Raw genomic sequence first — 14,575 nt, 5'->3', positions numbered from 1 at the left:
ATAAGAACATTATTCGATTTTCTGTGGACAATGACCCTTTGGGTCTTGTTATCCCCTCCGGTGGAGGGAACGCAAATGGACAAATTGATATCGCAAATCTTATTGGCAGCGTGCTGCAAAACAGTGGCTCATTGGAAAGTGAAAAACCCTCCTAGCAAGTTTTCGGTTTATAAACGTCTTCTGCATATCCACCGGATGGAAAGGTTGACAGCGATTAAATGCAATACACCTGGAAGATATAAAGAACTTTAGCATTTTCTCCACGTCCAGGACAAAGACGAGAGTACAGCTTTCCTGGCTTAGTGAGGATGAATGCGATGTTGGGGGGAGAGGAGTAAGGGGCGGGATCTGTTCTAGAGTTGCATAATGTTTGATGACTCCAACTACTGAGCATTTGTTATTTCTGGAAAATCTTATTAATAAAACTTTAATACAAAAAAAAAAAAAATACAGTTATGTATTTAGTATGCAAAAACCCAAGGGAGAGGTAAAGTATTGGGCAGTGAAATCTTTCTAAGCACAAAAGAAGAGCAGGATCTGGGGGTGGTTGTATCTGATGATCTTAAGGAGGCCAAAAAGGTGGAGAAAGCAACAGCAAAAGCCAGAAAGATGCCCAGGGAGAGGAAGGGTCAGCAGAGAAAGGGAGGAGTCATTGCCCCTGTATAGATCCCTGGTGAGACCTCACTTGGATTCCTGTGTACAATTCTGGAGACCGCACCTTCAAAGGATATAAACAGGATGGAGTCGGCCCAGAGGGAGGCGGCTACAATGGTCAGTGGTCGTCATTCTCAAGTATATAGGGATAGACTTAAAGATCTAAACATGAATACCCTAGAGGAAAGGTGAGAGAGGGGAGATATGAGAGAGGCATTTAAATACCTGCAAGGTTTCCATGCACAGGAGGTGAGCCTCATTCAAAGGAAAGGAGGCTCCAGAACAAGGGGTCATGGGATGAGGGTGAAAGGGGGCAGACTCAGGAGTAAACTTAGGAAATATTTCTTTACAGAGAGGGTGGTGGATGCATGGAACAGCCTCCCAGTGGAAGTGATGGAGGGAAATACATGATCTTAATTCAAGAAATCATGGAATAAGCACATGGGATCTCTGAGGGAGTGATGGGAATTGTAACGCTAAGTTATTTGGGTGGATGGGCAGACTAGAGAGTCCTATCGGTCCTTTTCTGCCATCATATTTCTACGAGATCAGAGCACCAAGGGAATTAGTATAGAGAGAGAAGAGAAGCGGGCCTAGGACAGAGCCCCGAGGTAACCAAGTGATAGAGGGATGGCAGCCGAGGAGGATCCACCAGAAGACATTAAACGTGCAATGAGAGAGGTAAGAAGAGAACCAAGACAGGAGGGAGAACTGAAATCCCAGTGAGGACAGAGCATCAAGGAGGAGATTGCGATCAACAGTGTCAGATCAAGGAGGATAAGGACTGAGGGAAGGCCTTTGGGTTTAGCCATGAACAGGTCCTTGGAGACTTTGGCAGGAGCTGTTTCTGGGGAATGTAAAGGACAAAAACCAGACTGGAGTGGATTGGGAATGGCTTGAGATGAAAGAATCAAGGTAGAGGCGGTGAACAGCAAGTTCAAGTAGTTTGGAAAGAGGAGGAAGGAGGGAGATGGGGCAATAGATGGCAGAGCAGGTAAGGACCATTGAGGGTTATTTTGAAGGGAATGATCACAGCATGTCTGAAGGCAGCAGGAACAGAAGCAGTAGAAAACGAGAGATTGAGGATGTGAGATGGAAGGGATGACTGAAGGGCAAATAGAGCAGAGTTGCTGGGTGGGAATGGGGTCTGAGAAACAAGTGGTGAGTTTGGAGGAGGAGAGAAGATGGGCAGCCTCCATCACTGTGATTTCAGAAAAAGAACAGAGAGTGTGGTGGAGGCCTAGGGGACAAGAAAGAAGTGACCTGGCTGAGCACTCAAGACTAAAAAATGACCAAGTTTACAAAATTAGGTTTTGGGTTCATCTTGTTTCTTTAAATTTGTGCATCAGCAACAAAAAGACAGAAGATCTTTATACATTTAATTTTCATTAGAAAAGAAAATTTGACTGATAAATGTTTAGTGTCCAAGTGGCCTTCAAAGAGTTCTTCAATGATATAGTTAAAATCCTGCTAACCTCAGACAGCGGGCAGATTATCCTTGGGGGCGACCTTAATAGCATTAGTAATCCCCTGGTAGACTGTTCCAGGGGTAAGGGCCATTATTCACCGATAGCTAGGAGGGCCTTAAATTCCATCTATCCATAAATTGGTGTAATTGATGTTTGGCGGGAAAAACACATAGCGGCCCGTGATTATACCTTTTACTCTGCACCTCATGATACCTATTCCAGAAATGATCTTTTTCTTATTGACCGATCGTTATTCCTGGAAACTACCTCCCTCTGGGATTGGAAACATCTCATGGTCGGACCATGCCCCCCATTTGGCGGACCATGAGAATGTCTAAGGGTAACTGTGGGCTGAGGTTTTGGAGGCTAAATGATATTATAATTAAAGGTGTCACTACAGTGGGAAATAGACGAGATTCCATTACGGAATACTTAGTTTAAACGATTCCTCAGAAATGAAGCCGGTGATTGCCTTAAAGCAGTTTTACGGGGGAAATTTCTCTCTATCGCCACTTATCAGAAAAAGCTAAAATTGCAATTGAGATGTGAGCTGGATTCCCAATTATCCTCTCTAGAATGGGAACACAAACAGAATCCTTCCTCCCAATTACTATAGCGGCTTAAGGAGACCCGCTATAAGATACAATCCTTAGAATTGGAAAATATCGCTTCACAATTAGATACTGTAAAACAAACCCACTACGAATTTGGTAAGAAGGCGAGTAAGTTGCTAGCCCATGCCTTGAAGACTAAAATTCTCCAATCTCAAATAGTGCAGATTCAAGATGCTGCAGGCCACTTACGACAGGAGGAGGAGCTCATAAGGGATCATTTTAATCAATTTTATACCGATTTATATTCTAAAGATGGTTCTATTGCAGATCAGGATATTGATCGTTATCTTGCTAATGTGCAACTCCCCCGGCTTGATGATAACGTAGCAATGTGCTTGGGTGATCCTATCACCTCTGCTGAAGTCCTTGAAGCCATTACGGAATTAAAGCCTGGGAAAGCGCCTGGTTCAGATGGGTTTACCTCCCTTTTTTTTATAAAAAGTTTAAAGATCTATTGGTAACCCCGCTGACTGCAATGTTTAATCATCTTAGAAACGCAGGTCAGGTGCTTCCCTTCTCTAATAAAGCAGGAATCACTATTATTCCTAAGCCAGGGAAAGACCCTTCTTTATGAGGTTCCTATAGGCCAATTTCTCTCCATAATGTGGACCTTAAATTGTTAGCCAGGGTCCTGGCGAAGCGTTTAAATTTAAGTTATTCATCTGCTGATTCATGCTGATCAGGGAGGGTTTATACCAGGACGAACGACGGGAGATAACGTTAGGAAAATTATTAGCCTCATTCATATCACTAAGAGGATGAAACGCCAGTCTGTTCTTTTTGGAGTGGATGCTGAGAAGGCGTTTGATCGCGTGTGTTGGCCAATCCTTTTTAAAGTAATGTCTAAAATGGGAATCGGTAATAGTTTTCTCAGCTGGGTACGAGCTTTGTACACAGACCCATTAGCATGTATCAAAGTAAAAAATCCGCTTTAGAATTTGAAAAGAGAACGATGAGAGGAAAACAGTGAGCATGAGACCCGCCCCCCTCTGACATCATCCCGCCTAGCGTTGAGCCAGTAAACGGCGCCATTCCACCAGGCACCTATGCGGAGGGGGCAGCCCACCAGCACCGGGCACTTTTAAAATCAATCACTGAAGGGAAAAGACAAAAAAAAAAAAAGAAAAAATCCGCTTTGGAATTTGAAGAGAACGATGAGAGGAAAACAGTGAGCATGAGACCCGCCCCCCCCCCTGACATCATCCCGCCTAGCGTCGAGCCGGTAAACGGCACCATTCCACCAGGCGTCGCACGCCGAAGGGGCGCGACAAAGGGGCACTCCCCTTTGTGCACCCCATTGTGCCAGCTTTTCATTTTTTAACTTCTATGTTTCTTCCTCTTTTATTTACATTTCTCCATGTTTTTCTTAGTTGTTATCCCTTGTTAATTTCCTTGTTATTAATGTTCAATGTATTAGACAAAGGAAACATTTTTCCTGCATCTTCTGTTTTAATGTAAACCGGTATGATTTGTATATTATACAAGAACAAGCCGTAAAGCCCGTTAAAACGGGCTACATCCCTCTGTCTCTCACCTCCCCCTCATTCTCTCTCCCCTCACTCTTCACCACCCCCCTCCCCCACCCACTCCTCTCCACCCTCCCTCTCCTCTCACTCAGTCCCCCCTCTCCCTCACTCCCTCCCACTCAGTCCCCCCTCTCCCTCCCACTCACTCAGTCCCCCTCTCCCTCCCTCCCCCCACCTCCATTTCCTCCCGGCGCCGTAAGCGCGACTTCCCGCAACCCTCACCCGGCTCCATTAACTCCTCCCGCTCCTGCCGGCAGATCTCGGGGGGGGGGTCACTCCCCGCGCGGCAGTGACCCCCCCCGAGATCTGCCGGCAGATCTGGGGAGGAGAAGTAGCGGCACCGCGCGGCGCGCGGTGCCGCTACTTTCTCCTCCCGCTCCTGCCGGCAGATCTCGGGGGGGGGGGGGGGGGGCGCGGGAGTGACACCCCCCCCCGAGATCTGCCGGCAGATCTCGGGGGGGGGGGGGGGGGGGGCGCGGGAGTGACACCCCCCCCCGAGATCTGCCGGCAGATCTCGGGGGGGGGGGGCGCGGGAGTGACACCCCCCCCCCGAGATCTGCCGGCAGATCTCGGTGGGGGGGGGCGGGAGTGACACCCCCCCCCGAGATCTGCCGGCAGATCTCGGTGGGGGGGGCGCGGGAGTGACACCCCCCCCCCGAGATCTGCCGGCAGATCTCGGTGGGGGGAGCGCGGGAGTGACACCCCCGAGATCTGCCGGCAGATCTGGGGAGGAGAAGCAGCGGCACTGCGCGCGGCGCCGCTGCTTCTCCTCCCGCTCCTGCGGCCCCACCGCCATTTTTTTTTTTCTGATCGACATCCTTGCCCGCACATGCGCAGTAGAGCTGCGCTCTACTGCGCATTTGCGGGCCGTCGGTCACAGGCCATTTATAAGGTAGATGTCGGTATATAAAAATTAAAATAAATAAATAAATAAATGGTGGCTACTCCCCAGATTTTTTTGGTACAACGGGGCACTCGTCAGGGATGCCCATTATCCCCGCTCCTATCTGCGATCTGTGTGGAACCCTTAGCGGAGCAGATTCGACAGAACAGGGAAGTAGGAGGAGTCCATGTTGGAGGGGTGCAGCATAAGATCTCGCTATATACTGATGACATTGTTTACACTCACCAAACCTGAGGTTTCTCTCAAGGCGGTGGTGGACGATATTGTGGCCTATGGATCAGTATCGGGTTTTAAAATTAATATTGGAAAATCAGAACTATTACCGATTTTCCTACCAGATGCTCTCCTTCACAGACTTAAAGGGCCGTTTCCATTTCAATGGGCTAAAAAGGCAGTGAAGTATCTGGGAATAATGATTAGTTCAGAGTACGGTGAATTATTTCAATTGAATTACCCCTCTCTTATTAAGAAATAAGAGGAAGATCTTGCTAAATGGGAGCGTCTCACCGTTTCTTGGCTGGGACGAATTGCGGCCATAAAAATGTCTCTGTTGCCAAAAACTGGGTACCTTTTTTCAGTCTTTGCCCTGTCAAGTCCCTTTACATTTTCTTACAGTATTGCAACGTAAAGTTTTTTCCTTCATCTGGAAGCGACGGCTGCCACACACAGCTAGATCTATCCTTTACCAATCTAAGCTTAATGGTGGACTTGGGGTACCAAATTTTCTTAAAATATTTTGGGGCTGCCCAGCTGAAAGAGGTGGTTGACTTTCATGACAAATTTAAGAGCAAGCAGTGTTTGTCTATTGAAGAGGGAATGGCAGATGACAAGCGCTTGTGTAGGAGGTTTTGGGATTCTGATAAACCCACTAATTGGATTGCGGTGATATCTCCATGTACAGCGTGCACTCTGTCACTGGGGTGGAAATGGAAGACGAGCGTTCTTAGGAAACGACAGTATACTTTTTCTACTACGATTAGACGCTATGGGGGGGGTTTCCAGCTGGAGGGGTGGGCAAAACATTTGTAAATTGGGCGTAACAAGGGTTAACTACTCTGGGCCTGGTCTGGAACAGACATGCAATGTTCTCCTTCGTGGATCTTCAACACACTTATTTCCCTGACCACAAAGGATTACTTTGCTTATCTTCAACGTCAACTTTTTTTTATTTAACAACAGGGTGAAAGACGATCTTGTCAAAGGAAAATCCTTGTTTGTTTGAGGGGCTTTGTGAATCTGCACGTCTGGTTAAAAGGGTCGTTTCTAAAAACGTATGCTATTTAAGCGACGGATAGGGACCCTGAAACTAAGTTTATGAAAGCATGGGTAACGGATTTAGCTCTGCAGTTCACACCTGGAGAATGGGATACTTGTTTCCACGCTACTGGTCGTAGCGTCCACCTCAGCCTTGGTATTGGAACACAATTATAAGGTATTATTCAGATGGTACTTCACCCCTGTAAAAGTTGCATAAAATGTTGCCCCCTCTCAGTGATCTTTCTTGGCATAACTGTGGTCAGAGAAGGGGATTATTTGCATATGTGGTGGTCCTGTCCCGTACTTCACCCATTATGGCGTACCGTTGAAGAACGTCTCCGGCTCATATTAGATATGCCCATTACTTTGGACACCTAAAATCAGGGCTTCTAAACTTCTCTGTGGCTGAGGCTTCCAGTTCCCAAAATTTATTCTTGAAAGCTGCACTGCAAGCCATCAGGGGAACCATTGCCCGGGAATGGAGATCTGCCTTGCCAGCAGTCCTGCGATGACTCCATTGGATACACTATCTGGGAAGACTGACAGCTATTAAAGAAAGACAATCTGGGCCGCTTGGAGGACACTTGGCGTAATTACTGGCATTGGCGAGCCCTGCAGCAGTCTGGACCTTCATAAGGGTTCGGGATGGCCAATGGCTGGAGCTAGCGACTGTGCATATATTTCATGCTGGACTCTTGTATCTTGATTATGGCTGGATTCCTGTGAATTCCTAGTGTGGATGGGGGGGGGGGGATAGGGAGAAATTACAAATTCTACTCTTTCATGTGGTTTTGTGGTTACATTTCTTATATTTATTGTCTATTCTCACTCCAGTGGCCTCTCTTGTTTTTGATATTCTTTGTATTGTTTAGACAATATTACTTTATATGCCATGTTGTGTACTATATTTCTTTTGCTATACATGAATAAAAATAGATATATGTGCACATGAATGTCGGCATATAAAAATCAATCAAATAAATAATTAAAAAAAAAAAAAGTAATGAAAATTTGGTTGAGGAAGAGATTCCTTGGATATTTGCAAAATCTCCCCAAAATAATTAGTAATCATCTCCCCAGGTGAAATATTATCACTTGGGAAAGTTGATAATTCTAAAATATTTTTGCTTTGCCAACATTTTCTAATTTCTTAATTGCCCTCCTAAGTGAAACCTTATCCTGAACGGACACAGGAGAATTTGAGCATAAAAGTCCTACCTTGCTCTCCAGCGCCTGCAGCCGCTTCGCCTGAGCAGAGATTTTCTTCTCCTGGGTCCCTGAGCGCAGCTCCAGCGAGGAGATTTCCCCTTGAATCCTTTCCAACTTGCTGCTCATTGTTGCTTCCGGCCGCACCGGGACTATCCACAGAGAACCCAAAGTCCTGGGCTGCAGGGGATCCAGAGCCAGCCCTGCCCCCTCCTCTGACCCCGGGGGCTCTGCCAGAGGCTGCACAGAGGAGGGATCTGGCTCTGGAGAAGGCAGAACTCCCAGTGCCGTCTTCATATCCTTCCTGTCCTGCTCCAGGCGAGGCGTCTGAGCTACAGACTGGGACCGCTGTACCCTCGCAGGTCTGGATCCCATCCCTGAAGTCCCAGAGCCAACAAAGCCATCCATCGGTCCAACAGGAACATTCGTAAGAGACAGGTGAGATTTTCCCTTTCTATTCGATGTAATCGGCATCAGAGACAGGTTGGGCTGAGGATGAGAGAAAGAGAGAATCTGGAGACTTAACTCCCTCCTGTACCAGGCACTCTGGGAAGTAACACAAAACCCTGCAGAAAACACTCAGCACCTTTGTACCTGGACCAGATGGTATAATCCTAAGGTGCTCAAAGAACTGATAAATACATTTGCGGTCCAGCTACTGGAAATTTGTAAACTAATAGTATTATCATCTATGGTATCTGAAGACTGGGGGGTTGGCAATGTAATGCAAATTTTTAAAAAGGGATCAAGGGGAGATCCAGGAAAGCTATAGACCAGTGAGTCTGACGTCTGTGCCAGCAAAATGGTAGAAACTATCATAAAGAACAAAATTACTGAACATGTAAATAAGTATAATTTAAAGGAACAAAGCATGGATTTAGCAAAGAGAAGTCTTGCCTCACCAATCTGCTACATTTTTTGAGGGCATAAATAAACATGGATAAAGGTGAGCCAGTTGATGTAGTTATCTGGATTTCCAGAAAGCATTTAATGAAGTCCCTCACAAGAGACTTCTTAAGAAATTAAAAAGACATGGGATAGGGGCAGTGTCCTATTGTGAATTGCCAACGGGTTAAAAGATAGAAAACAGAGAGTAGGGTTAAATGGTAAATTTTCCCAATGGAAAAAAAGTGAATAGTGGAGGGCCCCAGGGATCTGTTCTGGGATCACTGCATTTTAATATATTTATAAATGACCTGGAAATGGGGACACATGAGATGATCAAATTTGCAGATGACACAAAATTATTCAAAGTTGTTACAAAAGAACGTAAGAAGTTGTCATACTGGGTCAGACCAAGGGTCCATCAAGCCCAGCATCCTGTTTCCACCAGTGGCCAATCCAGACTACAACAAGTACCCGAACATTAAATAGATCACAAGCTACTAATGCCAGAAATAAGTAGTGGCTATTCTCTAAGGCAACTTCATTAATAGTTTATAGACTTCTCCTCCAAGAACTTATCCAAACCTTTTTTTAAACCCAGCTACACTAACTGCACTAACCACATCCTCTGGCAAAGAATATCAGAGCTTAATTACACATTGAATGAAAATATTTTCTACGATTTGTTTTAAATGTCTACTTGCTACCATTGTTGAATGCCCCGTAGTCTTATCTGACAGCGTAAATAATCAATTCACATGTACCCATTCTGGATCTCTCATGATTTTAAACACCTCTATCACATCCCCCCTCAGCCGTCTCTTCTCCAAGCTGAACATCCCTAACCTCTTTAGTCTTTCCTCATAGGGGAGCTGTTCCATCCCCTTTATCATTTTGGTTGTCCTTCTCTGTACCTTCTTCTCAACTATATCTTTTTTTGAGATGCAGTGACCAGAATTGTACACAGTATTCAAGGTGCGGTCTCACCATGGAGCGATACAGAGGCATTATGACATTTTCCGATTTATTCACCATTCCCTTCCTAATAATTCCTAACATTCTGTTTGGACTGAGCCGACGATTTCAATGTGTTATCCACTATGATGCCTATTTATTTATTTATTTATTTATTTATTTATCAACTTTTAATATACCGACGTTCGTGAGGCACATCACGCCGGTTTACAAGTAACTCAGTTAAAGGAGGAAATTACAATGAACAGGGGGCCGGGGGATGGGAGCAGGCCAGAAAAAGGGGGGGGGGGGGGGTAAGGGAGACAGGAAGGAGAGAGGGAAAGATAGGTAGCATGAGTGAGAGTATAAAAAACAACCGTTAACATAAGAAATAAAAGGAACTTATTTACAGAAAAAGGAATATTTACATTAGTGACAATTAGCATAGGATTGATTATATCGGACTAAAATGAACAATTTTGTAAAATTGTAGGAAGATAAAGGGGGAAGGGCGGGCAAGGAGAGGCGAATTGTGAGACATTGCAAGAAGACAATACAAAACTGGGAGTCTGGGCATCTAAATGGCACATGAAATTTAATGTGGGCAATTGCAAAATGATGCACTCAGGGAAGAGTAACCCAAATTATGGCTACACAATGCAAGGTTCCACATTAGGGGTCACCATTCAGGAACAGGATCTAGGCATCATTGATCATATATTGACATCTTCTCAGTGAGCAGCAGCAGCCAAGAAAGCAAATAGCATGCTAGGGATTATTAGGAAAGGAATGGAGAATAAAACAGAGAATATCATAATGCCTTTGTATCACTCCAAGGTGTGATCTCATCCTGAGTATTGTGTGCCGTATGCCTGGAAGAGACTTCCCAAGTCTGTCTGTCTTGCTCCATCTCTGGCCATGTGCAAATCCAATTTAAAAACTCGCTTATTGATGGTTCAATTAGGTCTTAACTTGCTAATTGGCTTTTCTTGAGTCCTGACAGACCAGTAACTTGTGGGATTCTCCCTCCCACCAGCAGATGGGAGCAGAGTGCGAAAGCTTCCTCTCTGATGTCACTACCATAAAGGCTGGCCCAGCAGAGGGGAGGTCAGTAGTCTTTTGCCAAAACGTATCTTGTTGCTTGTATTCATATATCCCCCTTTATTTATTTATTTATTTTAAGGAGACTTATCAGCTCATTACCTGGCCTGCTCCTTTGTCTGTCTTGTCCTCCCCAGAGTGGCATTTTCCTTGGTATTATAGGACACTGGTTCCCTACTTTCTGCAGTAAGGGATCCAGGACACATCACAAAACAAAAGAAAATGGTAAGTGGAGAACAGCCTGCCTTCACATTATGTTTTAACTTACTTATCAAACTCTGTTCCTATCTTCACAAGCCTGCTTATTCTTTTCTTATGGGCGGGACCTAGACTGGTCAGTCAGGACTCGAAGAAAGCCAATTAGCAGGTAAGACTTAACTGAACCTTCCTCTTCATCCTGCCAGACCAGTCTGCACAAATGGGATGTACCTAAGCTATACTTGCCCCAGGAGGGATCTCTAGTGCTGCTTCCAAGACCCCCCCAATACCAAAACTCGTCTCCTCCCTTTCTTGAAGGTGTGATCTATAATGTTTTGTAAAAGTGTGGACAGCCGATCATGTGGCCACCCTGCAAATGTCCCTAGGAGTAACTGCTCCGTATTCTGCCCAAGACGCTGCTTGTGCTCTCGTGGAATGCGCCCTTAGCCCCTCTGGCACTGGTTTTTTCTTCATTATATAGGCTGTTGCTATTGTCTCCTTAATCCATCTCACAATTGAGGCTTTGGACGCTGCCTGCCGTTTTCTGGGTCCTGTGGACAAGATAAATAGTCTGTCAGACTTCCTAAAGTCATTGGTCACTTCCAGGTACTTTAAGAGGCACCTGGGAACATCTAGGAACCTCAAATCTCTGCATTTCCCTACACATTCCACTTTCCTAAATCCAGGAAGAGAGATGGGCTGACTGAGATGAAATTCCAATACCACCTTGGGTATAAAGGTGGGTACTGGTCTGATTGTCACTTTTTCCTTTGAGAAGGGCAAGTACAGACCCCTGCAGGACAGCGCTTGCAACTCAGAGATCCTTCTGGCCGAACACAGGGCCACTAACATCGCCGTCTTTAGCGTTCGGTCTTTCAAGGAAACCTTCCTGATGGGCTCAGAAGGAGCTCTGACTTGCGTCTTCAGTACCAAGTTCAGGTCCCATGGCGGTACTGCGACCTTCCAAGGAGGTCTCGCCTGCTTTGCTCCCCTGAGAAAGCGTACCACGTCTGTGTTAGCAGCCGCCGAGATTCCTCTGCATGGTCTCTGAAACACGCAATCGCTGCCACTTGCACCCTCAATGTGTTAAGCGCTAGCCCTTTCTGTAGAAACTGCAGGATTGAAGCCATCTCTGCTTTCATCTGGGCCAACCCTCTCCTTTTACCCCAGGCTTCGAAAACTGTCCAAATGCGACTGTATGTGAAGGAGGTGGAATTCTTCCTGGCCTTTAGTAGGGATGTGATTACATGGGCTGAGGACCCTCTTCTGTTAAACCTTCTCCTTTCAATAGAGAGATTTTTTTCTGAATTTGCCATTACTGTTGGCGCCTGCTTGAGGAATGCTGCTATCCCTTTGAATGAGATCGGCTTTGCCTTCTTCAGTCTTATCAGATCTGCATACCAGGGTCGACTTGGCCAGTCTGGCGCTATCAGGACAAACCAGCTTGGGTGTTGAGAAACCGTCCTGACCACCTTGCTTGCCTATCATTGGCCGGGGGGGGGGGAGGGGGGTGGCCCATGGAAAAGTAGCCCATCTCCAATACCAGTGCATTGGAGGCAAGCTACTTTTCCATGGGCCACCATGTACAATGAACTTCTCATATGGATAAAATTGATATTCTAAAGAGTGATGGCCATTTAAATATACACATTAACCAAACCACAAGAAAATACTAATATAAGTCTCTCATAAGAAAGGCCTAGAGACTTTTCCAGCATTTGGGGCCTTCCTCTGGAAAACCAATTTCAGCTGCAGAGAGTGGACCTTGAACGCTCTGTGCAACTTAGCAGACTTAGAACGTGTTTGGGAAAGAGCCAGGAGTTGTAGTAATTGTCAAGAATTGATCAGCTAATGAGAGCTGTAGAACTGCATTTTAAAGAGAAGCATTATATATGAGGAGCATCCAATCAGGAAAGGCCTTGTAGCCAAAGTCCTTCACCACCATTTTACCACATAGAAGGGGTAGAAAGCACGTGATGCTGGGAGGACCATCGTGATCTAAATAACCTAGACGCCTTGCCATTTTAAGGGGTGAATAAAATCAACAAACAGATCCAACCAATAAACTGAGAAAGATATGCAATCTCCTCCTGGCTGCGTGAGAAACCCTCCATGAAAGAAATGAGTCTGAAATCAGAATTTCGGCATCCAACCAGTCCCAATGCATCAACCTGATGCACATGACCAGGACATATGGGCATCCCAATCAGCTCAAAACAGATGTGTCCAGAACAAGACAGACAAGACCAGAGGGGAACTTCAGACCTACAAGAGACACATGCAGAGGCATCATGGATTCCTGACCATGTTACAAGACACTTCACTTCGGGAGTGGTAAGAAAGAATTGTGAATAGTTAGGAAAGCACTGTTTTACATATCATATGATATGGGGAATTGAACATATAATAAAATACATATTTACCTATACAAATCAGCAATATCAATAAAATACTTTATAATATTCCAGAGTGTTTGAATTTGTTTCAAGGTGTGTATAAAGTGCCAGGGTGAATGTGTGCTGCACAATTATAGGCACACATTGCCCGCCATCCTATTCTCCAACCGGTCTTTAAACACAAGGGTACACAATCTGTACATTAGTCATTCAATAGGTTAAGTGCCCAACCTTTCCATCATAAAACTTCCCATAACATCCTTGGATGATATGACTAGCCAGCTAAGCCAATAGCTGTTTAAGGACAGAAATGCACGCATGCCACTACTCTAATGACATGCAGCACTGGCACCCAGAGACACATCAGCATCCCCAGGTCTGGCACCCTGGGCCATTTTCCATTTCCACCCCTCCTGACATCACAACTGGCAAGAAAACTGGACCACACTTTATAAGACTGAGCAATTGGCACCCTCAAGTTTATGTATGAAGTAAAATTGTGAGCTGTAAGAAAAGTCTTTCGAAGCCTAACACCCCCTCGTAGTTTCTTTATTAGAACAGGGGGGGGTCACTCCCTCATACAGCTCCTACTAGAGCCACATGGATTTGTGGAGATTTTTCTTAGTAAAACGTTGACTTCTAAATCCTAACATTTTAATGCTCAAGTTTTTGAAATCCAAATTTATGGAAAACCAAAGGCAGCAATCAGAGCAGCTCATGAGGAGGGCTGAATGCAGGGCAGGGAGGCTGCTGAGATTCCGAATCAGAGACCTGAGCCCGCTTTGCTTTCCCTCCCCTGCTCCCTGTGCAGAGCCCCCTGCCTGGAGCTCCTCCCCCTCAGCGCAGCTGCTTCTGCTAGAAAATGTCACAGGGACACCGGGAAGAGAACAGGCTGGAAAGGCACCGCTTACCCTCCGGGGCTGAGCTTCCCTGCAATCGCTTATTCCTGGTTAAGAAAAGTAAATTGCTGGGTTAGGAGCACGGGAGGTGGAAGAGCTCTCCCTCTGCCTGACCACATGGGTCTTCCTCTTCCGCAGCCACCGCCCCCTTCTATTGACCTGCTCCTCCTGCCATCTCTGATTGGCTATTGCTGCCAATGCGTCATCAACCTGCGACTGCAGGCTGGGCTGCCCCAAGAAAGACGATCGGTACGTTGCCAACCTGGCTTATTTCCCGCGCGCGCTTGGGCTTTTGTTCCTAGCGTTTCGCTTTTTTTTTCTTTTCAATTCATGGCTTGCTTGTTAGGCATTTTTTTCCCTGTCAGCTGTGGGGCTTGGTGGGCGGGACTTGTGCCCAGCTGTCTCTGTGATTGGCTGCTGCTGCGGAGCACGTGGGCAGACAGGCAGCGAGGTCTGGCGCGCGAGGGAGATTTTATGCAGCAGGGCAGGCTCGAAGCTCGCGACTGGCAACA

At 45.9% G+C, this 14,575-nt stretch overlaps 1 protein-coding gene across 2 annotated transcripts in view; it reads right to left on the bottom strand.

Moving 5' to 3' along the window:
* LOC115083681 (oocyte zinc finger protein XlCOF6-like) overlaps positions 1 to 14,309 on the bottom strand; it is a 29,002-nt gene extending 14,693 nt beyond the window's left edge. The window contains exons 1-2 of one of the 2 annotated variants that reach the window (XM_029587642.1): positions 14,076 to 14,309; positions 7,643 to 8,119 (exon numbers count right to left, since the gene is read on the bottom strand). In XM_029587642.1, the coding sequence (XP_029443502.1) occupies positions 7,643 to 8,104 (462 nt within the window). In that variant the 5' untranslated portion in view covers positions 8,105 to 8,119; positions 14,076 to 14,309. The remainder of the gene's footprint in view (positions 1 to 7,642; positions 8,120 to 14,075) is intronic. The other variant, XM_029587641.1, reaches the window with a different exon arrangement.
* Positions 14,310 to 14,575: the final 266 nt, after the last annotated feature.

This window comes from Rhinatrema bivittatum, chromosome 2 (genome assembly GCF_901001135.1).
Source record: "Rhinatrema bivittatum chromosome 2, aRhiBiv1.1, whole genome shotgun sequence".
NCBI lineage: Eukaryota > Metazoa > Chordata > Amphibia > Gymnophiona > Rhinatrematidae > Rhinatrema > Rhinatrema bivittatum.
This window is presented reverse-complemented; position numbering and strand designations above follow the sequence as displayed.